Genomic DNA, 24,962 nt, shown 5'->3' with positions numbered 1-24,962 from the left:
ATTTTTGTCTCTGCATCCCTAGTTTAGCCCATCTTTGCATGGCACAGTGCTTGGTAGCTTGATAAATGAATTCATTTTAATTCATTTAATTTTAATCATTCAGTTAGATAAGAGTTACCACTCCCAGACTCATGGGAGAGAGGTAAAACCCAAGGGATAAAACCACCTACCTTGTTGGAAGTCTCATTCCCACTGTCTGAACTGGAGGGCTGCCTGCCAAGTCCTTTCCCTGGTCCCCCACCCAGTGGAGCCCCGCAGTACGGAGGAGCAGAAGGGGAGGCCTTGAGAAGCCAGCAGCTGAACAAAAGCTTTACCTTGAAGGCTCTGTTGAGCACCTCCTCTCCTCCTCTGCTTCCCAACAGGTTAACGATCACTTGCTTTCCATACTGCTCTTTCAGAAGCATCATATGCCTGTAAGAGCAGTAGCAGCAGCAGCATGATCATGCCATTTCACCAATGAAACGAGACTGATTGCCCTGGCAGGGCAGTATGGTTGCAGAACAAGAGTGCTCCAGGACAGTGGACATTACCCAAGCGCCAAGATGGGAAGAGAGGGTCTAATGAGGACAATCAGTCTCCTCAAAACAACTCTCTGTGCCACTGGGTTCCATTTCTCTCTCAGATATAATACATATGCCAGGGGCAGCTAGGTGGCACAGTGAATACAGCACGGGCCCTGGAGTCAGGAGGACCTGAGTTCAAATCTAGCCTCACACACTTAGTAGCTGTGTGACCTTGGGCAAGTCACTTAACCCCAACTGCCTTGCTTTCCACTCTCCAAAAAAAAAAAAAAAAATACATATGCCATATTTGCAGAAAGTATACCAAATATTTAAAAAATACTACCTTGACCAAGTCAACGCAGTGGGGGTAATTGGTGGGTGATTGGTATTAGTGGGCTTTTTTTTTTTAAAGTGGTACTAATTTACTATGTTTTTTTTCAAGAGAAGTAGGAGTAGCTACCTTGAATCTTAATGATTAGGCATCCATAAATGCCAGGCTCATATTTGCATTCCCCATTACTGGTGTTATAAACACAAAATTAGATCACCACTGAAATTTTTTCAAATTGAAGTCCCATCACTTATCCTGCTTGATGTCTGCATTCTTCTCAATTTAGACAATGGAGAGAAGGAAAAAAAAGGCTATAATCCCTAAGTTTAATGAGTCTGATTCTGCTTTAGAGTCACCAGACCCAAGGAAGAGAGGGAGTATTGTCTAGAGAACGAATTTTGGGGCAGCTAGGTGGCACAGTGAATAGGGCAAGGGCCCTGGAGTCAGGAGGACCTGAGTTCAAATTCAGCCTTGGACACTTAACACAAAACTAGCTGTGTGACCTTGGGCAAGTCACTTAACCCCAATTACCCTACCTTCCCCCTCCAAAAAGTGGAAAAAAAAAAGAAAGAAAGATAATGAGTTTTAACCTCCTATAAGGTCTTTGGATGGAGTTTTTGAGGGTTGGTGAATTGTAGATTAGGGGAAAATATTACAGTTTTATTTTCACTAACCTCTAACTAAATTTTTGCATTTCCTTCTAGAAGATGATGAATTTAGGTAGAAAACATTATTTTGAGAAGGAGTCTACAGGCTTCAGCACACTGCTTATAAGGCCCATGATACAAAAGAGGTGAAGAAGACCTGGTAAAGTAGATAGAGAGCTGATCTTGAAGCCAGGCAGAGCTGGGTTCAAATTCTGCCTCTGGTCCATCCTAGGTATGTGACCTCAGGGCCAGTCACCTAACCTCTCCTTTCAGTGCCTAGGAGGACAAGCTACATTGGTTTAGATAATCTTAATTGGGAGTTCCCTATATCAATGGATTCACTAGTGCAGGACCCTATCCCTATAACCTAGAAGAATACTGAATTTAGCCCAAAAAAGGTACCAGCGAAACTTTCAAACAAACAATCAAAACATAGACAGCTTCTAAGGTGTTAAATACAAATATGTGTCCTTTACCATTGGCTTTCTTTTGTAAAAAATAACAAGTCAAAATTTAATAACAGTGTCAGGAACATTTTTATACCTACAGGAAAAAAATAAATGCTTCCTTTATTCTGGAACAGAAAATAAAAGAGTACAAATGAGTGCAAAGCATGTCAGAATTAAACAGACCTTTCTTCTTTCCTTCCTCCCTTGCTCTCTCTCTCCCTTCCTTTCTTTTTTCCTTCCTTTCTCTCCCTCTTCTTTCCTCTCTTCTTCCTTTCTTCCCTTCTTCCTTCTGCCCTCTCTCTCTCCCTTTCTTCTTTCTTCCCTTTCTTTCTTTCCTTCCTTTTTTGTATATTTAATAAGCTCAATAAGTTAAAAGTTTTTTATTACCTGGTCAGCTCGTTGCTGACTCTAGAGTTCAAAGCATAGAGATGTCTAAGATTCAAGGCCCAAAGTCAATGACAATATGTGTCACTGGTAAATAGCACTGGTATTCATTCTGTTTTTTTCCTTTGGGGGGATAGTGGATGGCACTGCATGTGTAATTTGGTTACATAAAGTTGTTCAGTGGACTTGGAGATTTTAGGAAACATTCATCAGCTATATTTCTGTTCTTTGCACTAGGGCAGAATTAGCATGATAAATAGCTAATTACATAATTTAGTATCCAGACCTAAAAGACATTGAGGCAATGTCTTTCAGAGCATTTCCACATATAAACCCCTCTTCTGATCCTCATGGCAACCATTTGAAGCAGCCAAGGCAGATGATCTTTTCCTCATTTTACAGATGAAAAAACCCAGGCTCTGAGAGATTAAGGGATTTGCCTATGGTCACACAACTAATAAGGTACAGAATAGGAACTTGAAAGCATATACTCTGACTCCTATGTATCATTCTTCCTACTAGGCAATGCTTGCTGCCTTCCAACTGAGGAGTTACAATTAAAGGGATAAAATGAGCTAAACAGAATAAAGGTTAAAAATGTAAAATAACCAGGTTTAGCCCTTTCATAACTCATATCAAACTGCAGTAACAACATTACCCCCCCCCCCAAAAAAAATCTAAATAGAGTTCAATAACACTGGTGGTCTTGACTTAGCAAAACATTCTCCCACCCCCACTCCCACTACTCCTTTTAATTTTAGGGGGGGGGGGGCAATGTGGGCCTGTTCTCATAGCTTTAATAATATTGGCAAGAACCAAATATCAACATACACAGAACACACAAAAAAACCAAGAGTTTGTTCACGTGAACTTCAAAAGAGATTTTTGAAAAACTCCAAATTAGCACAGATTTTTAAAAATTCTGTTCTCAGCACTAAAAACATCAAAAGACTGAAAAATTAACAGATCCTGGTCACGCCACACCAAAGAGAAGATCTGGGGACATCTTGTCACAATATGCTTGGGAAGGTCTGTACCATTCCAAGTGGAAGATAAAAGCATAAGGAACAACACTCCTCCCTCCAGAAATTTAAGCAACTATCCTAGATTTATAGTTAGAAGGGACCGTGGAGGGTGCTGGGTCAAACCTCCTCATTTTACTGATATCCAGGGAGATATTTAAGTGACTTTCCTAAAGTCACAAAGGCAATAAGTTTTCAATGCTGATAGGGCTGTGAGAATGCTGATATTTGCTTAGCTCTCTTCAAAAAATTGTGGGACTTTTGTTTAACAGTTTGAATGAAATTTGCACTGATATTGATCCCACTGGTAAAAGACCAGTGGGATCAATTAAGGCAAATTCCTCATCACTCCACTTTAAAATGTTAATTTAAAATGAGGAACACCTCAATAAAGCAAGGATTTAAATGAATAGTGCTATATAAATTACTTCCATAAAGAAAATGACAATCTTACATTTCATACCCTAAAGGGAAAAAGAAAAGGACATCTAGAAAACTCTTCATATAATATAGCTACACTTTCAATAGCAACTGCTAACAAATAAAGTCATGAATGCCAGTCGTTTGATTACCATTCACAAGTATGCCCATGAATGTCAGTGGCAAAAAAAAAAGACTGCTCATTCTTGCTGAAGTCCCAGGGCAGTACCATGAACCAGAGAATTTAAAAGGTCACAAAAAGGTACTGAAAATATAAAATGCTGATCCTTAAGCAGGTTTTGCAAAATAGGTCTCTTCTTCTTGAGATACTCAGTACCTGCCACAATGTCTTACACAGAGGAGGCGTGAAATAATCTGTTTTTCTTTTGTTAAATATCTCACCACATAGCTAGCTCTAAAACTCCATTTCCTTAAAGCTTTAATTCCTATAATTTAGACTGTCTTTTTTTTTAGCCCCTATGGGTGAGATTTTATCCATTAGAAAGTGTATACTAGTATTTGCAAAGTAGTCCTTTATAATGATCATTTGCCTTCTTGGCAATCCTTTGGCAAATAAAACAGTCATTTTGCAAAAAATGAAAACTGAGTCACAAAATGATGAACTGCCCAAAGTGTTCCTCTCGACTCAGAGATAAATCCTGATTCAGTCCAATGTTGTGTTCACCGAGTCACTGTCTTTCTGAAAGAAGAGAATTAATGACTGATTTTGCTAAAAGACAAAGTTGTTTTTTTGTTTTTTAAATCCTACCTGTCAAAAGCAGGGGCATTTGCTTCTAGACCTCGGTTAAGTTTCAGATGGTGAGAGCCAACCTAAAAGAGAAAAAGGCAAACATGAGTCCCAAAGACAATATTTCCTTTGCCAGTTTTCTTTCTGGGTGCCAATTAAATATTCTGTAACATTCAAGTTTGGGAGTCAACAGCACTTCTCCCTATGTCTGTCTATGCATCTCCCCTAGATGTCCCTGGTAAGAGAAGTGGGGAGGAGAGTGTGGAGAGTGTTTGCTTCATTCTATGTACGTTGTACCCCAAGTATCAAAGGTGCTTGGAAACTCAAGTGCTCATGTCCCATCTGCTGTATACATACATACAAAGAATCTGCTTGCATGAGACGCATGGAATAAAAAGGCAAGTTTAATGAGAAAAGTTGCATTTGCAAAATTTACAATTTCCAACTGTATTATCTCTTCCTTAGGGGCAGAACAAAAATGCTTGGACAATAATCTTAAAGGCAGGTCTCCAAATATGGGAATTAATATTATTTTTTAAAGCAATCGGGGTTAAGTAACTTGCTCAAGGTTACATGGCCAGTTATTTCTGGGTGTGGTGCTGAGTATCTGAGCCCGGATTTGATCCAGGTCATCCCGACACTGGAGCCAGTGCTCTTACTCACTGAGCCACCTGGCTGCCACTAAGCAATTGGGGTTAAGTAACTTGCTCAAGGTTACACGGCCAGGTGTTTCTGCGTGGGTGTTAAGTGTCTGAGCCGGGGATTCGATCTCCAGGTCTTCTCAACACTGGAGCCGGTGCTCTTACTTGCTGTGCTACCTGGCCGCCCCTGTGAGAATTATTAGATAAGGAAAAACTGTGGTTAAGATATACACCTGAAACTAAAACTAAGCAATCTGGCCTTGGGAAAGACATTTGTTTATGGCGGTTAGTTGCCCAATTTTGTTCTAAAAAGGATGGTCAATCTTCCCGGGAAGTTCTGATTAGCATAATGTATTCAGTCAATTACTGAGCACCCACAGTATGAAAGGCATAGAGTTGGATGCTGTGGGGGATGCAAAGCTATTCCTTGCCATGAAGGAATTTGTAAAAGTTTCTAACTTAGTAGAAATGCATCAATAACTATAATAAAAGATAGAAAGTAAAGGTTCAGTAAGAATGTAAATTCCTTGAGAGTGAGGCTCTTTATTTTTCTTTGTATCTCTGGTGTTAGCACAGTGTCTGACACAGAGAGAGTGTTCAATAAATCACTTCGGACTGAACACTTGAAAAAAATACATGAAAATCCAGAGTGGAGAAAGATCACTTCTAGCGTGGGTAGGTAGGTAGATATAAGAGTGGTGATTCTAGGGATTATCCCAAGTAGATGGGACAGCAAGAGTCAAAGTATGGAATAAGGAAAACCCAAGGCGGTGGTTTGGAGTAGGGGACAGGGTGTGGGCCATAAAGTAATCTGGTTTGTCTGGAGCAAAGAACAGTCAGGAGGGAAGGCTGGAAAGGCAGATTAGGCTCCAAATCATGGAAGCTTTCAGTGACAGGCTAAGTCATTCAAATATTATTTAATCCTCTGTAGATAAGACCTGAAGTTTTTTAACAGAAGGGGGTGATATAACCAGGGTTGATTTTAGAAGGATTAATCTGAAAGTTTAAGCATAAATGGGAGGAAGGAGAGACTAGAGGTAAGGAAAACCATTTTCAAGTTTACTGCAATAATCCAGGAAAGAGGTACTTGGCAATGATGGCAGCAGGAAACAAGTGGAAGGGACAGATGACAAAAAAATTGTGTGCCCATCAATTAGGAAATGACTAATCAAAATTATGGTCTATGAATGTGATGGAATACTATTGCACCACAAGAAATGATGAATCAATCAATAAACATGTAATAAGTGTATACTCGATGCCAGGGATCATGCTAAACAATGGAGATAAAGAAGGAGGCAAAGACCTCAAAACCCTTACAATCTAAAAGGGGATGGTTTCAGAGAAACCTGGGAAGACTTGTACGAACAGATGCAGACTGAAGTGAGCAAAACCAGGAGAACAATTTATACAATAATGACAGCCCTGTAAAAAAACAAAGAACCCCGAAAGAAATTGGATCAACCATGATCAATGATCTGATCAATCATTAAGGATGTTACTCACCTCCTAACAGAGAGATGACAGACTCAATGCAGAATGAGACATGTTTTTGGAGAGAGGTAATTCAGGCAGCACTTGCTTTACTTGGCTAACCATATTTGTTATAAGGGTTTTGTTTTTGTTTTTCCAATGGTGAGGGAGGAGGGAGAGAAAATGAATTTCTCTTAAATTTTTAATAATTGATTTAGGGGCAGCTAGGGGGCACAGTGAATAGAAGACTGACCCTAGAGTCAGGAGGACCTGATTTCAAATGTGGCCTCAGATACTCACTAGCTGTGTGACTCTGTTCCCTCAAAAATAATTGATTTAAAAAGATATTGTAGAGACAGAATTTTATAAGGCTTAGTAACAAAATAGGTGAGGAGAGAAAAGGAAAGGAAGAAGTCGTGTAGGACACTGAGGTTTCAAGCCTGTTGTGAACAGAGAGTGAATAGAAATGATAATCTTTTATCCCTGATTTTGCCTAAAAGAATCCTTACCAAGAAAAAAAAAAACCCCACACAATAGAGCACCATGGTTTTGGAAAACATCAAGCTGGAAAATTATTTTCTGATTAATAGATTTAGAAATTATTCAGGGAAGTTCTACATGTTCCCTGTTCACAAAGGTCCCATAAGTCACCATTCCCAGAATGCCACTGAGTACAAAGATAGATGGTGGCCATGGAAACTGGACTGTGAATAGAGATATTTCTGGGCTAAAGGTGAGAAGTTGAATGAGGCCTAGGCCAAGATTATCTAATTGCGTATAACTATCATGTTTTTGTTTTCTGAATACCAACAATACCTGGCTAAGGAAATGAACTATGGTTATCACCAAATTCAAGTATTTAATTTCAAAGTCTTTTATGGTTAATGTAGAAAAAAGAAATCCTGTGGCATTATGCAATCCAAGGAGTCACTTCATGTCTCTAGAGCTAAGAGTAAGAAATCTTATCAGTAAATTGGGCAAAAAGCTTTCTCCCTCTTTCCCCCCACCTTAGAGGGACACTGCAAGATATCACATTCACAGAGATTCATGGAAATCTTAGGTTAGTCTGTCAAATCTTTAGGTCTCTCCTAGGATGGAGGATTAGAAACAGTTTTTCTGACTCTTAAAATTTTTAGGGTCTTCCTCATGGGGGCAGAGAAAGAAATGAATCTTTAAAAACTAATTTAAGTTTCAGGGATTGGGATGGGTGTCCAAGTATTAATATGACATGCACACACACACACACACACACACACACACACACACACATCTAGAACTGGAACTGTGAATTTCACTGCTAGATTTCTTTTTTCCTGAATCATGACAGCTTTTTAAACTCTCAGTAATGAGAACCATGGATATAAACTCCTCATTATCTTTACCCGATCTGCAGGCAACAACTATGCTTGGAGTCCTGTTATTACGATCACATACAGTGTACACATGTACAGTGCCAAGCTCTGTACCAAATCCCGTGGGAAGATGCGAAACAAACAAACCAACAAACAAGCATTTATTAAGTGCAAAGAAAGGCAAAACAGACAAAGGAACAAAAAGCCCCACCACAACCCACAACAAAACAAAAAAGCCAGTCCCTGCTCTCAAGGAACTCATGGTCTAATGGGGGATACAACATATAAACAGCCATGTACCAACCACACCTAGAGGGTAAATTGGAGATAACTTCAAGGTAAGGCACTATTAAGGAGCAAAATAAGTTTTCTTTCAGAAGGTAAGACTTTAGCTGAGAAGTGAAGAAAACCAGGGTAGTGAAGAGGTGGAGATGAGAAGGGAAAGAGTTCCAAGAATTGGAGGGGGGGAGGGGGGAGGCCTGTCAATAAACATGCCTGGAGTAAAGGGATGGAATGTTATGTATGAAGAACAGCAGAAGCCAGTGTCACTGGGTCAAGGAGTATATGGAGATGAATAAGGTGTAACAGGCCAGGAAAGGGAGGAGGTGCCAGGCTGAGAGGGGCTCTGAACACCAAAAAGAATTTCACATTTGATCTTGGAGGTCAAATCAAAAGCCACCGGGGTTTGTTTTGATAGGTGGGTGGCACATGGTCAAGACTGCACTTCAGGAAGATCAATTTAATGGCTGATTGGAAGATAGACCAGAGTGGGGAGAGACTTGGAGAGATTAGGAAAGCGATCACCTTTTATGTTTGTCTGCCCTTACATGCTTTTCCCACCTCTACCCTGAGAGTGAACTCAGGAAGGGTAGTCTCCAACCACATACACATGGACACAGTCAGCAGCAGAAGTTATCACTCAAGGCTCTAATGAGAAAGATGAACACCACCATGGAAGAGAAATGAGAGAAAACAAAGTGGCCTGATCTAAATGTCTTTGCCTTCCCCTATATCCCAAACAAAGGACCAGAAGATTATAAACCAAAGCTGGATGGCACTTCAGAGGCCAAGTGGCTCATTGTACAGATGAAGAAACTGAGATTAAGTGAGTTACCCAAGACAAAAGACGTAGTAAGGACCAGAGACAAAATTTGAGCCCAGATCCTCTGATTCCATAGCTCCACCATATTGCCTGACTGCTGAGAAGGTGGTAGAAAAAGCAAATCCTGAAGTCAATACTTTCTCAGATGCCTTGGACAAAGCAAAGCTTAGGGAAGGCAGAATGAAATAACATTATAGTATCTAAGAAGCTGAGAAAATTTTGAATCCTGGCAGAAGAAAGAAGCTCCTATATCCCTGAACCAGACAGCATCAGATTACTTTCACTTATGTCCCTAAGGTGAGAGGGACTGGAGTCAAGGCATTATCAGGCCAAGAGGAAGCAAGAACCATAAGGAAGCACAGGGGTTAGAGGTGAACTCTGGATGGTAGAAATAGGAAACCTCAAGACCTCTTGTGAAACAAAAGACAACTCAGATTTGTAGAACACATTTTAGTACTTTCTATAAAGTACCTTTACATCAACAATCTCAGGCTCTCATTTGGTGGTCAGTCGCATCTCTCTGGCTCCCATAGTCTGTCTTTTCTTATACACTCCCCTGTGAGTCCAGCCCTAGTCTCAGTCTGAGTCTGCCCCATTTTAATACAGATAATGAACTCTTCATGCTCTCAAGTCACCTTTCCTTAAGGTCCCTGCTGTTTCCTCACTCCATATCATGTGACCTCAAGCCTGGGGTTTCAATGTGCATTCTGGAATCAAGTTACTGCTGGGACACTCCTAAGGGAATAGTGACTGTTGCTTCTTTTTTAGTTTCTTTCTTTCTCTTTATTCCCTTCCCTCCCACCCTCTACTCTCTATTGAGCCAATTTTATACTTGGCCTATTACTCATTTCTCAAGCCCTGAAGAAATTACTTCAGGACGATGTTCAATCTCTAAAACTCCCAACACATTGGTATGTTAGGCAAAGTGGATTCTTACACACAAACTCCCAGGTGCATCAAAAGATCTTTTGGAATGGTTGGTATGACTTATCAGAGGATCGTAAATTTAGAGCAGGAAGAGACTTTAGAGGTCACTGAGTCCAGCCCCCCCTCATTTTACAGAGAAGTTTAATGACTTCCCAAGATAATACAAGGAGTCCATTTTTGAGGCAGGATTTAAATACCGGTCTTCAACATCCAATCCACTCTATAAGGGTCAGCAAACAGTGGCCTGTGAGCCAAAGTTGGCACACTGCCCATTTTTGTACAGCCCCTCCAGCTAAGAATGGTTTTTACTTTGATAAATACAACACAGCCCATGCAATAATAGTTTGAGGACCCTTGCACTCTGTTCAAAGTCACAGAGAAAATAAATGGCAAGGTTGGCATTTGAACTCAGATCCCTTGGCTCCATATCCAGTCCTTTTTTTCATGGCACTTCACTGCCTCTGGTTCCATTTCCAAATTCTTCTTTCTTACAAGCTTTGTCTTCTGTTTTGGTGCTCTTAAATCTCCCTGGCTAATTCTAATTCTACTTTCCTGCTTTGCCATTATAATGGATAACTTTGGGAGAAAGGGATATAGAAAGATATTTAAAACCTCAATGCCTCAATCTTTGAAGTTGTGTTTGATAAAGATGTCACCGTATGTGTTGTTCCTATTTTTGCTTGTCACTTTAAGTGAAACATCTTTAACTAGAGGTGCCAAATCTTTTTGATTTCAGATTCCTTCAGTTCAGTGGTTCTCAAAATATGGTCGAGGGACCCCGAGAGATCAAGACATTTTCAGAGAGTTTTTGGTTGAAACTATTTTCATCATAACACTAAGACGGTTTAATTTCTAGCATGGTAATTATCAGTAGATATAATCCATATGAACGTGAGCTCTTTTGGGTCCTGAATAATTTTTAAGTGTGAAGGGATCCTAGGACCAAAAAGTCTGAGGACAGCAGCTCTAGGCTAATGCTATACCATCAGGGGAGTAAGAAAATGTATACTAATGTGAAGGAATAAAATGCAGGCAACAAAGGAGGCAGCAATGATGATAGAATCACCCACACCCACCATGTTTAACCCATATGTAATTGGCTCCAAGCCCTGTTTTCACTTGAATTTGTGACACATATTCTTAGTTACAGATAGGGTTTCTACTGACAAGAAAGGTAATGATTTCTTTGACTAACTTATAAAGAGAAACATAAAATATACAAGCAAGCAACCCAAACCAAGATAGAGATGGATTTTTGAAAGCAAAAACTCTTCTGAGGCTATTTATAACCTGAAAAATCCATTAACATGTACATAGTTACTTTTCCCTCTAGCTTTCATGGTTCAGATGCAGTTATTAAAAGCCCATGACTACTGAACAAGGATGACATAAGCGTAGTTTTTAAATGATGATTTAAAAGTCCAGCTTCTAAGGCAGAATATATAGAAAGACACCTACATGCAATGGCAGGACTAAGGATGTTTCTCCGAGATATCTCTCCTCAACAGACTCAGAAACTGCAAGCTAAATTCCAAAGGAAAGATCCAACTCTTGGCTTCTCATCACCTAATCTGAGGGAAGGGTTTGCCCATTAAAGAGTAAAAAAACCAAAACTGACTTTCAGGCCTAAAATTTCAGGTCGACACGGTCAAAGAACAGCTCATCATCCTATGAATATGTATCATATTTAGGAGTATAACTAGGCACGGTTTCTTCTTTCTTTTCAGTTTTATTGATGTCTTTGGTTTTTGCACCATGTCGTTCCCAGATGGACTTCCTCCCACAGGGTAACACCCTACCACAACAAGGAAGAACAGCTGAGCAAAACCATGCAATGCAGCCACCACAGACAGCACAATGGTCCCTAACTTCTCCAAGAAAAGAAAAATAATTTCCTCTTCTCTTTTCCAAGGCCAAGGCTTTGGCTCATCACAACGACACAACATAGGAGAAAAAGGACTTAAAGTTAAATGTATTCATTGGTTGTCTACTACCTCAACCTTCTACAGCCAGCCTTTTCTGATCTCTCATAATTCTGGTGCCTTCTCTCTGTAGATTATTTCCTATTTATCCTGTATGTGGCTTATTTATCCACAGCGGTTTACATGATGTGTCTGTTAGATGGTGAGTACCCCAAAACGAAGGGACTGTCTTTTACCTTTCTTTGTACCCCCAGCACTTAGCATAGCACCTGGCACATAAGTAAGCTAATTGACTATTATGTTCTAGTCACTTTAGGAGCAGCCCCCAGGAAGCTTAATCTTGACAAGTAAGCTCTTACCTGGTAATCCTTTTTATTTTGATGGCATTACCAAAAAAGGATAGATCAGATTCATATAAATCTGAATTTCAATGAGGCAGATCCAACCAGGTCTTTCACACTATATATCCCAGTGCCCAAGATAGAGAGATATGGGCATATCTGCACTGGAAACTAACAAGACCAAGCACGGTTTGATGATGGAGGGAGGCCTCAAGGGACATGCAGGAGGATTTGTCTAACATTTTTATCAATTATTTGAAGACAGATGGCATTTTTAATAAAACAAATTGATGATACCAAGATAGGAAAGATAGGTAAGAAATTACATTATAGAATCAGGATCCAGAAAGATGTCAACAGACTAAAATGATGAACTAAATTTTATTTCATTTTTTTTTTTTAAAGGAAAACAAGTCTCCCTATCTCAGCTAGGCTGAAATGCAGTGGCCACTCATGAGCCCATACCTATTGCTGACTGCCATGGAAGCACTGACATGCTCCATTTCTGACCTGAGCCAATTTGCTCCTCCTTAGGCAGCTTGGTGGCCCCTCAGTCTTGGAGGCTCACCATATTGGTTCCTGACTTTGTATTAATTGCTGAGTCAGCTCTAGCCCTATTACAATTCAGAACTCTAGAGCTCAAGTGACTCACCAGACTCCGTTTCCCCAGTGGTAGGGGAAACGGGCTAGTGATTTCACTATTTCAAAGATTTAAGATGGGTATATTCCCTTTATCTATGCAGATGACAACATTTTTGCTCCTTAGAAGATAAGCTGCTACAGCAAAAAAAAAAAAAAAAAGTATCACCTGTTGACCAACTTCCAGAAATAAGCATCCCTGAATTTAGCTAAGAGGTCCTTGGATGACAAATGTATTGCTAAGCCTGGTCTCAAAGCCTTCTCAAATACTGGAGTTTATACTCCACTGGCATGGCTGCCAAGAACTCATGGTCACCTTCAGTCCATGACACAGAATGGCATTTTAGTAGAGGAAGGTGAAACGCAATAGGGATAAATGTTAAGTTTATCCCTATTAAACACTGAAGTGAGAGGCAGCATGACACCAGTAAGATTGGACTCAAGTCAGGACTTTGAGAAATCCTAAGTGTGGCTCTGGGCAAGTTCCTTAGCATCTCAGCCCCCCAGACAACTCTTCAAGATAGCAAGTTGCTCATCTGTATGGGTAAATGGAGTTTCAGATACAAATGAAGTTACAAGTCCAGACCCTATCACAAAGGTTAAGTATTACTTTTGTTCAGAAATCTAGCTCTACAAAGACAAAACGGAGGGAAGTGTCCCCATGGGCTTTGCTGCCTGGTCCACAGTAAGCTCTTAATACTTGTTGATTGACTACTAACTATAACCATAAGCTCAGTTACCAATCACATGGCATGGCTGTCACACAAGCTGATGTGGTCTCAAGAAACATTAACAGAAGTGTCAAACGCAGTGTCTTATGGAATTAAAAGTTCACCATGAGAACACAGGCTCCTTGAAGCCAAGGATTGTCTCACTTTTAAATTCATATTCCCAGTACCTAGCATAAGACTTGACACATACTTGGTGTTTAATAAATGCTAATTAACTGACTAATTGAATGAAGGCGGCAATATGTTAAGAGGTGGGAGCACTTGAAGAGGGAGAGGCATATGGATTCCTTTGGCAGTTCTTGTTACTGGGGAAACAGTTGAGTGTGACTGCATTTCCGTAGAGGTGACGGGGGTCTCTGGAATTTGGAGTGGGCCTTGCGTATGAATGCTGGTGGAATGCAAAGTCCGACCATTACTTACACAGCAGAGTGGAGGAACAAATTGTTACCAACAGGATTTGCTGGGGAGGAGACTGGGAATACACGACATACAGTCATCATTTGTAGGGTATGCTCTTGGGGGTCACCATCATTCTCTCATAATGACTGGTGATGATGTTATCTGATGTTCATGTAGCACTTTCAAGGTTGGAAAGTGTTTTAGATGCATAATGTCATTTGAACTTGACAAGGGCCGTGTGAGGTTGGTACTATAGGTATTAAAATGAGGAAGCTGAGATTTAGAGCGATTGTTCCTTATGGTCAGGTAATGTAACCATAGTCACATGACTATCAAGAAGAAAGGATGAGATTTAAATGTGTACTGACTCCAACTCTAGGAATTCTTTCCATTGGCTTTTCCCTTGAACTTCATATCTTCAGTGGAATATATAGGGGGTGTTCACAGGCACTGAGGTCTGGGAGGGTGCTGTGGGTGAGGTGGGATGGGTGGTGGGATGCCCTTTGAATTACTATAGATCTGAAACACAGAGCTTGTACCAGTTCAGAGAACTGAAAGAAATAAAAAGATATTAGATCTAGTCTTCTATTATCTCTCTGTATTATATCCCATTGCCAGAGCGGGGTGTTGTCTACTGCCAACACTGTGAGGCATTCATCATTCCTGCAACCCACTGTTCTCTGTCCTAACCACTGCACTATTGTGACCAGAGTGCCACATTTTAGGAAGACTATTGACAAGCCAGAACAAATCCAAAAGAGGACAGATGGAGCGATCACCATTTTCAAGACCATGTTTTTAAAAGAATAGGTTAAAAATATTGGGTATGTTGAACTGTGAGCTTCTTGAGAAAAAGGGCTTTTATTTTTGCTTTTCTTTGTGTCTTCTGTATTCCAAACAGTGCCTAGCACACAGTAGGTACTTAATGAATGCTTATTAACTGAATAAAAACTGAATAACTGATATTTACTTTGGAGAAGAAAAGTCTTGTGGGTTGGGAGGCAAGGGGGGGGAGAGAAAGGGTGGCAGTGGAACGTACTAATTGTCTTTAAGTAGGTGAAGGGCTTTCATATAAGAATAGGTAGATTTTTGATTCAATATAAGGAAGAATTTAGTAATTAAGAGTTGTTTAGAAACATTATGGGTTCTCAAGAGAGAATGAGCTTGTTCGACGAGTTTTTTGATCAGATGTTTTTCTCTGTCACAAGGGAGAGTTAAATATGGGGATGGATGGGTTGGAAATGATTTTGCTGTAAAGACAAATAGAATGAATTAAAAAAAATAAAAAGATAGTCACTTCCCACTAGGGAAGAATCCTTAACCAAACAAGGAAGAGGTTATAAAAGATGACAGATAATTTTGACTACATAAAATTAAGAAGCTTTTGCATAAATAAATATCAGTGAAGAAATGTAAATTAGAGAAGTAGTGGAATGGAAAAACATGCACAAAATATAACTAATAAAAGTCTGATAGTCAAAATATATAAGGAATTGACACTATATAGGGGATATAACAGTAAGAAATATATTAAATACATATAGGGGATACAACACTATTTTTAATGAAAAAGTGATCAAAGGATATAGTTTTCAAAAGAGGATCTGCTAACTACAAGTGTTCACCTAAAAACAAGTTCCAAATTACTTAAAAAAAAACAACTTAGAAGTTTTATTCCTTGTATGTTGACAAAGATAAAAAAAAAGAATGGAGACAGTAAATGTTGGAAGGAATGCACAAGGACATTCATGCATGATTGGTGGAACTAGTAAGTGGTTGAATCCATTTTGGATTTCAATTTGGAATTATTCAAGAAAAGGGATCACATACTTTGACCCAGAAATGGCACTATCAGACATGGAAGCTAAAGACAGAAATGAAGGTCCAATACATACCAAAAGCAATCCTCTTAATGGATTTTACTATAGTAGCAAAGAGCTAGAAACAAAGAATACATACCCACCAATTGGAGAATGGTAAAAATAATTATGGTATATGAGTATGATGTATTATTACAGTGCTGAAAGAAATGTCAAATATGAGGAATTCAGAAAAATATGGAAAGGTTTATGTAAATTGGTGCAGAACAAATGAGTAGAAACAAGACAGAACACTACAGATAACAACTACAATTTTGTAGGCAAATAGATCACTAAAAGGAAACTGAACTCTGAGGAATGGAAAAACCAATGAAGGTCCTAGAAGAGAGATAACGAAACACAGAGGTGGCTGAATTCTAGGGCAGCATTTTTCCTATACTGTCAGTATTTATATTGCAAGTTTGGAGGGGTGGGGGGGCAAGAAATGATTGAGACAAAGCTAAAAGGCATCAATAAAATATTTTTGTCTTTGTTTTATTTTAAAGACAAAGCTAATGAGTTACCCTGGAAGTGTTTTAAGGGGAAGTTCGATAGTCACTTGTCAAGGACGTTGTATCAAGATTCAGGTCAGGGTTAGACCAGACCAGTCTTCTAAATTCTTTTCCAATTCTAGGATTCTATGAAACTTTCAGAAGTTATTTTGAAGACCCATGAGAAGGAGGGAGGTTAGTAAACACACAAGCTGAATGAATCAAAGCTTTAAGTTGTCTGCTTACAATGTTTACATCAAGGAAGAGCCAGTCCATTTTACTCTGGGCTGGTCCACCTGTATGTGGACTATTGGTGTTCAAGTTTGTACACCGTATTTTCAAAGTAACATTGACAAACTAGTGAGGGACCAGAAAGGCAAAGGGTCTGAAAACAGCACTATAATACAGCTGAAGGAGCTAATGATGTTTAGCCTAGATAAGGCAAAAAAGCAAATAGACAAATAAAGGGGTCATTAAAGGAATCCTTTAAAGATTTTAAAAGTTTTAAGGCAAAAGACTGAATAGTCTGTGTAGCTCCAGAGAACAAAATTGGATCAACACAAGTTACAGGGAAGCAAATTTCCCTTTACTTATAAGGAAAATTGTATAATGATTATAGCTAACAATGAAATGGATTGCCTTACAAAATAATGAGTTTCCTGTCACTAGAAAATCTTCAAGACCAGAAGTCTTTAAGCAGGGCCTGGATGACCAAGAGTTAGGGATTTTGCTGCTATGAAGATTCCTGCATTGTTGTAGGAGACTAGATTAGAAGAGCCTTTAAGAAGAAATCTTCTAACTAGAAGATTTCATGATCACCACTCCCAAATTTTTCAACCTACTTTCCACAGGGAGTTCAGTCTTTCCATTGATCATTTCCTCTTCCTGCTGAGATACCAAATTAGTCCGGCTCCCCAGCATCCACCTCAATGGAGAGCTCAATGAACAAGTCAGCATGCCATGTCCTCGATGACCAAAGTGTTCTTGGAGCCTACCACCACACACACAGATCTCTTCCAGGGAGACAGACATAACTGAAATATCTCTAGCATCAGTCGGTGGCCAAGGTTTCAAATGACAGCGTATATTTTTAGTAATCATAGGAAAGATCAGTATGAAATTCTCATACATCTCTGAAAGCCCCCTAACCTCAGACCTATTCTATGTCAGCCTAAGCCCCACAAAAAGTGAGTAAAAGATACTGCTCACTCTGGATATTAAGTCATAATCATTAAGAAAAGCAAAAGTCTGGTTGTTGTTTTTGAGAAATTGAAATTTAGGATTGTCCTTGTATTATAAGCTACCCCATAACATCCAAGATAGAATGCATGAAATGTTCATTTACATAGCAGAAAAGGCATTTTGATGTCATCCTGGACATCCGTGAAGAAGAAAAAACATTCTTTAATAAATTGGGTTTTGTAATAAGGAATTAGAGAGCAATTCTTTCACATAGACATTATATTCATAGACTATATACATTTTTATCTATGCAATCTTTTAAAGATTCAAGAAAAATTTAGCCCAAATACACTGACACAGACACATTTTAGGTCAAGAGAAAAGTCAGAAATGATGCCTCTAAAAGATTTTTTTGTTTGAAAGGCAGGTAGGTTAGGTGAAAGGATAAATAAAATGAAGTGTCAAGAAATTTCCTCATTACTTACCTGAAGCCCTGGCTGCTCCCAAAACAGTGGAACTGAACCTCTGATCTGGACAAAAGACGACACGCCATCATCCATGTAAATCGTCTGTAGCCACAAGAAAACAGAAAGGGAAAGATATTCTTCAATGAAACTGAACGTCCCAGGGCTCCGCAACCAGATACTTCAGCTTGAGACATGAAACCTGAGAGAAGAACAGGCAGCTGATTTCAGCCTAGTCTAGTCTGACAGAGTTCGGCTGGTTCCTCACCCTAATGCCCGCACAGTGGGGCAAAGGGTAGCATGCTTGCTTTCAATTTGCCTCCTAGTGGAACCTCTCTCAAGAACAGGGCTCCAAACTCTTAACAAACAGCCTTCCTTAGGAATGACTTTAGAGGAAGGCTCTAGTTTGTGGTCAGGGTCTAAACACCATCGTTCCCTGCTTCTCAGCCCCATTGGTCCCACTGATTATATCCTGAATGCCCTCTGAAAATTCTAGTAATAGCCCTCATTGTTTTAGAAATGGAAGAAATATTTGTTCCATTTTATCTTTAAATAAATTCCTTTTCAAGCCTTTATTTATTTTTACCTTGGCAAAATCTTCGTGGCAAATAGCTATTCCCTATCTGTAAAAAAAACCAAGCATTTACATAACATAGTACAATTAAAAAAAAATGTTTGCACACAAAACTGAAAATCTATAGACAACTTGCTATTTCTTTCAAATATACAACAAAATTATCACATAAATTTCTTTTCTTCTTCCTCCTCCCCCCATACTCCATGGCTACCATCAGACACAAACAGGTGTGTGTGCATAAAATTAAGATGTCTTTTGAGAACCCTTCCAGCTCTTAGAACCTTTATCCCTATGCCCTTAACAAAGTGATATTTTTAAAAGGAAACAAAATATTAATAAAAAACAAACCATATTCAAAAAGCAGAGGTCTAGATCAAGGATTCTTAACTTGGTATTTGTGAACTTGTTTTTAAAAAATATTTTGATAACTCTATTTCAACAATTGGTTTCCTTTATAATCCTAGTATTTTGTTTGAACCATTTAAAAACATTATTCTGAGAAGGGGTCCATAGGCTTCATCATACTGCCAGCAAGGGTCCATAACACAAAGAAGGCTAAGAAAGCCTGCTCTAGATGACTACAGGACAAACCTTTTCCATATAATCTACATATTTTACATTTTTTACATTCACATATTTTATGTTTTACGTATAATCTACATATTATATGTGCACACACATTTATTATATTTATATTTATAAATTGTTAGAAACATATTACTTATCTAAATACATTATATTCTTTATATATCATAATATAGAAATAGTTCTATATCTGTAATATACATATACAATATGTATGTTATACATATTATAGATAATATTACAGATGGAAAAGGGCTGTGACAAACAGCCCCACATACACATTGTAGCCTTATTCCCCCCCCACCTTATGTAGTCCTATCCTTAAATATATGATATATATCATGGATATCACACATATACAATATTTACCACATGTAATACATGATATGTATTGTGGTTATACAGTGTTATCTATATACACATATACCACGCATGTATAAATGTGCATATATATAAATATTATAAATGAAAAAGAGCCATACAAATAAATGAATTGTGTCTCTCTTTGCATGTACACATACACACCTGCATATACATGTGTATATAAATATGCCTACATGCATATATATGCACATATATGTGGGAAAGGGACATGACAAGAAGCCCCATATACTACATATATATTTTGTGTAGGCAGCTAGGAGGTACAGTGCATAGAGTCAGGAAGACCTGAGTTCAAATCTGGCCCCAGGAACTAACTACCTATGTGACTCTGGGCAAGTTACTTGACCCTGTTTGCCTCAGTTTCCTCATCTGTCAAATGGACTGGAGAAGGAAATGGCAAACCACTCCAGTATCTTTGCCAAGAAAACTCCAAACGGGGTCATAATGTGTGATAAAACTAAAACAACAAATGTATGCTTACACATATACACATATGTATGTGTGTATACATACATATACACATATGTATGTGTGTATACATACATATACACACACACACCTGCAGTTATAGCTATACTTATCTAGATATGTCGATTAACATGCCCATCACCATGAGATTTCCAGAAGGCACTTGGCTAATTCCTGGAAACAGAATACTGTCCCCGCCATATGACTATTCTGTGGCACATCAACCCCTAGTTTGTTTGGAACAGAACAAGAAGACGAAGTACAAAAAGTACAACCGTGAAAAAGCACAAGGGGAAAGGCTGCGAGCTCCATGGGCCGCTCTCCCTTTTATCTAGGTAACCGGAGCCTGCCTTGGCAGGGCACAGGGCCGGCTAAGGCAGTGAGTCTTACCCGCTGTGCTACCTTACACTGGAGCTTTCCATGGAGAGCTAGCCCATACTCAGATCACCCATGCATTAATAATTGTTTTTTCGGTGGAAGATTTGAAAATTAGATGGTAGAGTTTCCTTGGACTATGGGAATTACATGCACCTGGCCCTGGGCCCTCCTGCTGACACTCTCGTCTTTTTACCTCAGGTAGGAAGCACTTTGGTCAAAGCAAATTTGCTGGTATTTGAACAGGGAGGACCCTTACCCACTTTGTTAGTTAGCATCCTGTAAGGCCCCTTCCACTTCTGGATTTATGAGCATATCATACACATTCTGAAGCAGGGAACTCTCCAGCAGCTAAGTGGTGCAGTGCAGAGAGTGCTGGGTCCGGAGTCTAGAAGACTCACCTTCCTGAGCTCACATCTGGCCTCAGACACTTACTAGTTCAGTTGTGTGACCCTAGGCAAGTCACGTCACTCTGTCTACCCCAGTTTCCCCATCTGTCCAATGAGCTGGAGAAGGAAATAGTAAACCATTCCAGTATCTTTAGCCAAGAAAATCCCAAATGGGGTCACGAAGAGTAAAGCACAACTGAAATAAATTCTTGATAAGGAAACTTCTATCAATGCAGATCAGAGCCATACAATTCATTTGGTATCTGAGGCTGAACTTGAACTCAGCTCTTTCCTTACTCTGAGGCCAGCTCTCTATCTACTGTACTACACTGCCTCTCCTTATTTATGTCATTAGTCATTAACTGCTTAGACTTCTCAAGGGTGTGTGAATTATAGGCCCTCTATTTTTTGGAAAAGCCTCTTCTGGGCAACATTTTTATCTAATGACAGGTTTCACTGAAGCACAGGGTCTTGTGCTAATCAATTCTCACCCTTCTCAAGGGGAAAACAACCCAGGCTCTTAGGAAATTTGCTAATAGTCATTCTCTGCTTCCAACATTAAAAGTTGAAAGTCTTTCCTTAGCCAAGACAAGACCGGGCCACTCTTAACAAAACTGTGAAGTTCGAAAAATATACTAACAAAAGCTTAATGCTGCCACCTGGCTGACCACAGGGCCCACCCAGAGGAAGATGGGTTCATTTTCATAGCCTGTCCCATACCAGCAAAGTCTTCCATATTAACTTCCTTATCTTATCAACTGATACTCCCTGTTTATTGGGAGACTTCTAATTTCTAATTGATTTGTAATTTAATAGGGTGCTCCAAAGGGGAGACAATGTCATAAGTGAGTCCTAGAGGGAAAAAGAGATTATAGGTACACAGACCTTCCTATAGTCTTTAATTCATACTACAGCATTGGTGGTTACACCTATTTGTGGGGGTGACTTCTATCATATACATACATATGTATATATGTAAAATTTGAGCACTTCTGGGAGTGATATTGACGGATGAACACTAGCCAAAAGCAAGCAGTACAGATTTTTTAGAATTAACTTTCCCCAAGTAGAGCCTTGTTAAAAGCATGCACAAAAATATTCCCTTAAATTCTATATAAATTAAGAACAAAAAGATTTTTACTTAGATTAAAATTTGAAAGTTTCAAAATGCTCTCATCACTTTTATAATTTATATTTATTGTTGCAGATATGAATATCTGAAACAAGGTTTTAAAAAGCCATATTCATAAACGTTTCAGAAGGCAAAAGGAAGGAATAAATTGAGGGCCCAATATTAGAGCTCAAAAAAGAATCATATTTTTACTGTTGTTTTAAGAGCTTTTTATTCTACTAGAGGGCTGGGGGGTGGGGAGGGGGAGTAAAGGGAACAAAAATAAATTAATTTAATGTCAGTTAACTCCCTTACAGGCGGCATGGTCTATGGAAATGCCACTTGCTAAAGAGTAGAATCAGGAGAGTTTGACTTCCTCCAAAGAAAAAATGCTATTTTTCTCCATTAGTTTCTTGCCCAGAATTACAGAAAAGAGAACAGAACAAGAAGAATAAAAGGAGTCCTCTGCCTGGCTCATTTTAAAGAAAGATTTTTACTTAACTATGACATCCCAGTGACAGAGGTCTTTGAACTCTTTCTTTCCTGGTCTGCAATTCTTAAGATATCACAATGACCCGTGAGCACTAACATTAATCAGGAGCTTTATCTTAAAACCCAAACAAGTCTAATGTTTAGCTCTGGTTTCTTTTTTTTTGGGGGGGGGGGGAGGGGGACAGGCGGGGCGCTGAGGGTTTTTTCTTCCATTTTATGTCTACAGGGCTCCTGAGTCACAGCTGCTAATCAGCCCACCAGATATGATTCACTTCAGAGCTGAAAAGGTACAACTCTGAAGGAAGGAGAGGAAGGCCATATTCACGCATACTTATACATAAGCTGGCGGCCAGGGACTGTTTATTCCTCTTAAGAAAAATGAACAGAGGAAAGATTCCTCCCTTTTTCCAGAAAGTCTGGGCATTTAATTCAGGAAAAGAGTCAAGCAAGCATATTAACCTATTAAATGTTCTATCCTCCTTTAAAAAACAAACAAAAAAAAGCAAATATATCCCCCTTTTAATTCAGTCACTGGCTCCAAAGATTATCTCACAGGCAATTAGTCAGCCATCTACTATGAGTTTACTACAGGAATTATGCTTCCAAATGATTAATGAATGTTGGTCTGAATAGGGAGGGCAAAGATCTTCAAGTTCAAAGCCTTCACTCTGTTTCTCTGAATAGCTCCAAGGGGAGGAGAGGCAAAAATACTTCTTTCCTCAAATTCCCCTAGGCCAGTAGCATTTCCTCTCCATTTCATCTCCATTCAATAATTATTATGCAGCATCTATGTGCCAGGCACTGGTAAGGGCTGGTAAAAGGGCAGCCAAAGGAGGACCGTACATACACAAACATGTATGAGATGGGTGGAATGTGGGAGAGGAGCAGAGGAGATGGACAAAAAAATACTAGGAAGAAAATGTAACCATGGAAAGATGATTTTCACCTGGGGGTGGGGGTGGGATTGAATCAGGAAAGACTTCATGGAGTCAGTGGTCCCTGAGCTAGGCCTTGAAGGAGGAGAATTTCAACAGGCAGAGATGAGGAGAAAGAGTGAGCCAGGCATAGGAGGGTAGACTAACTGAGGCAAGAGATGGCGGAATGAGATTGAGTGCTATATAAATTCAGTTATTATTGGGCTGTCTGGTAAAGGGAAATAAAGAGTGATGCAAATCTGGAAGGGAAGGCTGGAGTCAGGCCGTAAAAGGCTTCCTGTGCCACGGTTTAGGAGTTTTTATTTTATGCTAGAGAAAAGAGGGAACCACTAGAGATAAGAGGTAATAAGGGCCTGGACTAGGGTGGTGGCTTTTCAAGTGGAGGGAAGAGGACAGGGTGAGACATGGAAGAAGAATTGACAAGACTTGACAACTGCTTAAATGCAGAGGGAAAAAGAGGTTTCAAGTCTGCATGCTAGAAAATATGCATCTCTATAATTGTTGGTTGACTCCTAGATGGATGGGAATGAACTGCCACCCATTAGACCTAATGGTGAGATTGGAGGAGTTTCAGGGGAGGGTCACCTGAAGCAAGACTCTGAATGTGAATCCACTATGGTCCATGAGAAAAATGGGCAACTTCTAGATTATGACACAAAAGTATTTCAGAAGATTCCCATAGGGGAATCCTTATCAGACAAACCAATAATCCAGAAAGTCTCACACTTGGGTTTAAAAAAGTCAGCTTTGCATCACAATCCAGGCCTGGAGGTGGTGGATCAGCTAGAGGGAGGAAGCAGAGATGACTCCAGATTTCCAGCTTGGGTGACTGGAAGGCACCAGCTACTGCAGAGGAAGCTCAGACTGCAATCCTTCCTCCCACCACAGGCTCGGCACTGGTCCATCCAGTCAAGGAGCTGCTTTCAACCTGCTGGCTTGGCTGGCTGCCCCCACAATCAGAGCAAGCTTCAAAGCCTGACATCTCTCCCACTTACAAATGTCAAGATTCACTGAGGTGGTAGTGATTAATTACCTGGAAAAGCCAACCTCGGTTGTGTTTATATATTTTCGAGCACTTTCATCTGAAAAAAGGAGAGACGCTAGGAATAAGAATGCAGTTTGCTGTTCTATTCTAGGCAAAACCAATTCTTCCATATAATGCTGGACATAAAACAGACCCATGTACTTGCATCCATGCCCAGGAGGACTCCTATTCATAACGTGTAGAAGGTAATTCCAATCACTTGTTGGAGAACTCTCCAGAAATCCATTTGGAAGGGATGGTTTGAAAGAAATGAATGTAGACAATACAACAATACAGATTTTTTTCCTATAGCAACTATGTAAATCTAGCTTCATTTCCCTTGGTTCTCACTAGGTGAAGCCCAGACAATGGCTGGCAACAAAACTCCCAACTTGCTGCTCAAGCAATTACTAATGGGCAGAATGAAGACACAATTAATTATCAAAAGAGCCTCTTAGCAGATTGGGAGAAACTCAGCAGTCTGGTGGGTTCAATTCAAATGGGTACATGGTCTAATTTTTGCAAAAGATTCTTTTTTTTCTTTTTCTTCTCTCTCTCTCTCTCTCTCTCTCTCTCTCTCTCTCTCTCTCTCTCT

At 39.5% G+C, this 24,962-nt stretch overlaps 2 protein-coding genes across 6 annotated transcripts in view; both read right to left on the bottom strand.

Moving 5' to 3' along the window:
* The window catches only part of GTF2H5 (general transcription factor IIH subunit 5), a 229,815-nt gene that overhangs the window by 137,564 nt on the left and 67,289 nt on the right, over window positions 1-24,962 (bottom strand). The window lies entirely within an intron of this gene.
* The window catches only part of SYNJ2 (synaptojanin 2), a 144,634-nt gene that overhangs the window by 53,519 nt on the left and 66,153 nt on the right, over window positions 1-24,962 (bottom strand). For all 4 annotated transcript variants that reach the window (XM_069070314.1, XM_069070315.1, XM_069070316.1 and 1 more), the window contains exons 5-7: window positions 18,049-18,132; window positions 4,526-4,587; window positions 315-411 (exon numbers count right to left, since the gene is read on the bottom strand). In XM_069070314.1, coding sequence (XP_068926415.1) covers window positions 315-411; window positions 4,526-4,587; window positions 18,049-18,132 — 243 coding nt within the window. The remainder of the gene's footprint in view (window positions 1-314; window positions 412-4,525; window positions 4,588-18,048; window positions 18,133-24,962) is intronic.

This window comes from Petaurus breviceps, unplaced genomic scaffold (assembly GCF_028583685.1).
Source record: "Petaurus breviceps papuanus isolate PSGF00001 unplaced genomic scaffold, PetGlider_PUasm1.0 90808, whole genome shotgun sequence".
NCBI lineage: Eukaryota > Metazoa > Chordata > Mammalia > Diprotodontia > Petauridae > Petaurus > Petaurus breviceps.
This window is presented reverse-complemented; position numbering and strand designations above follow the sequence as displayed.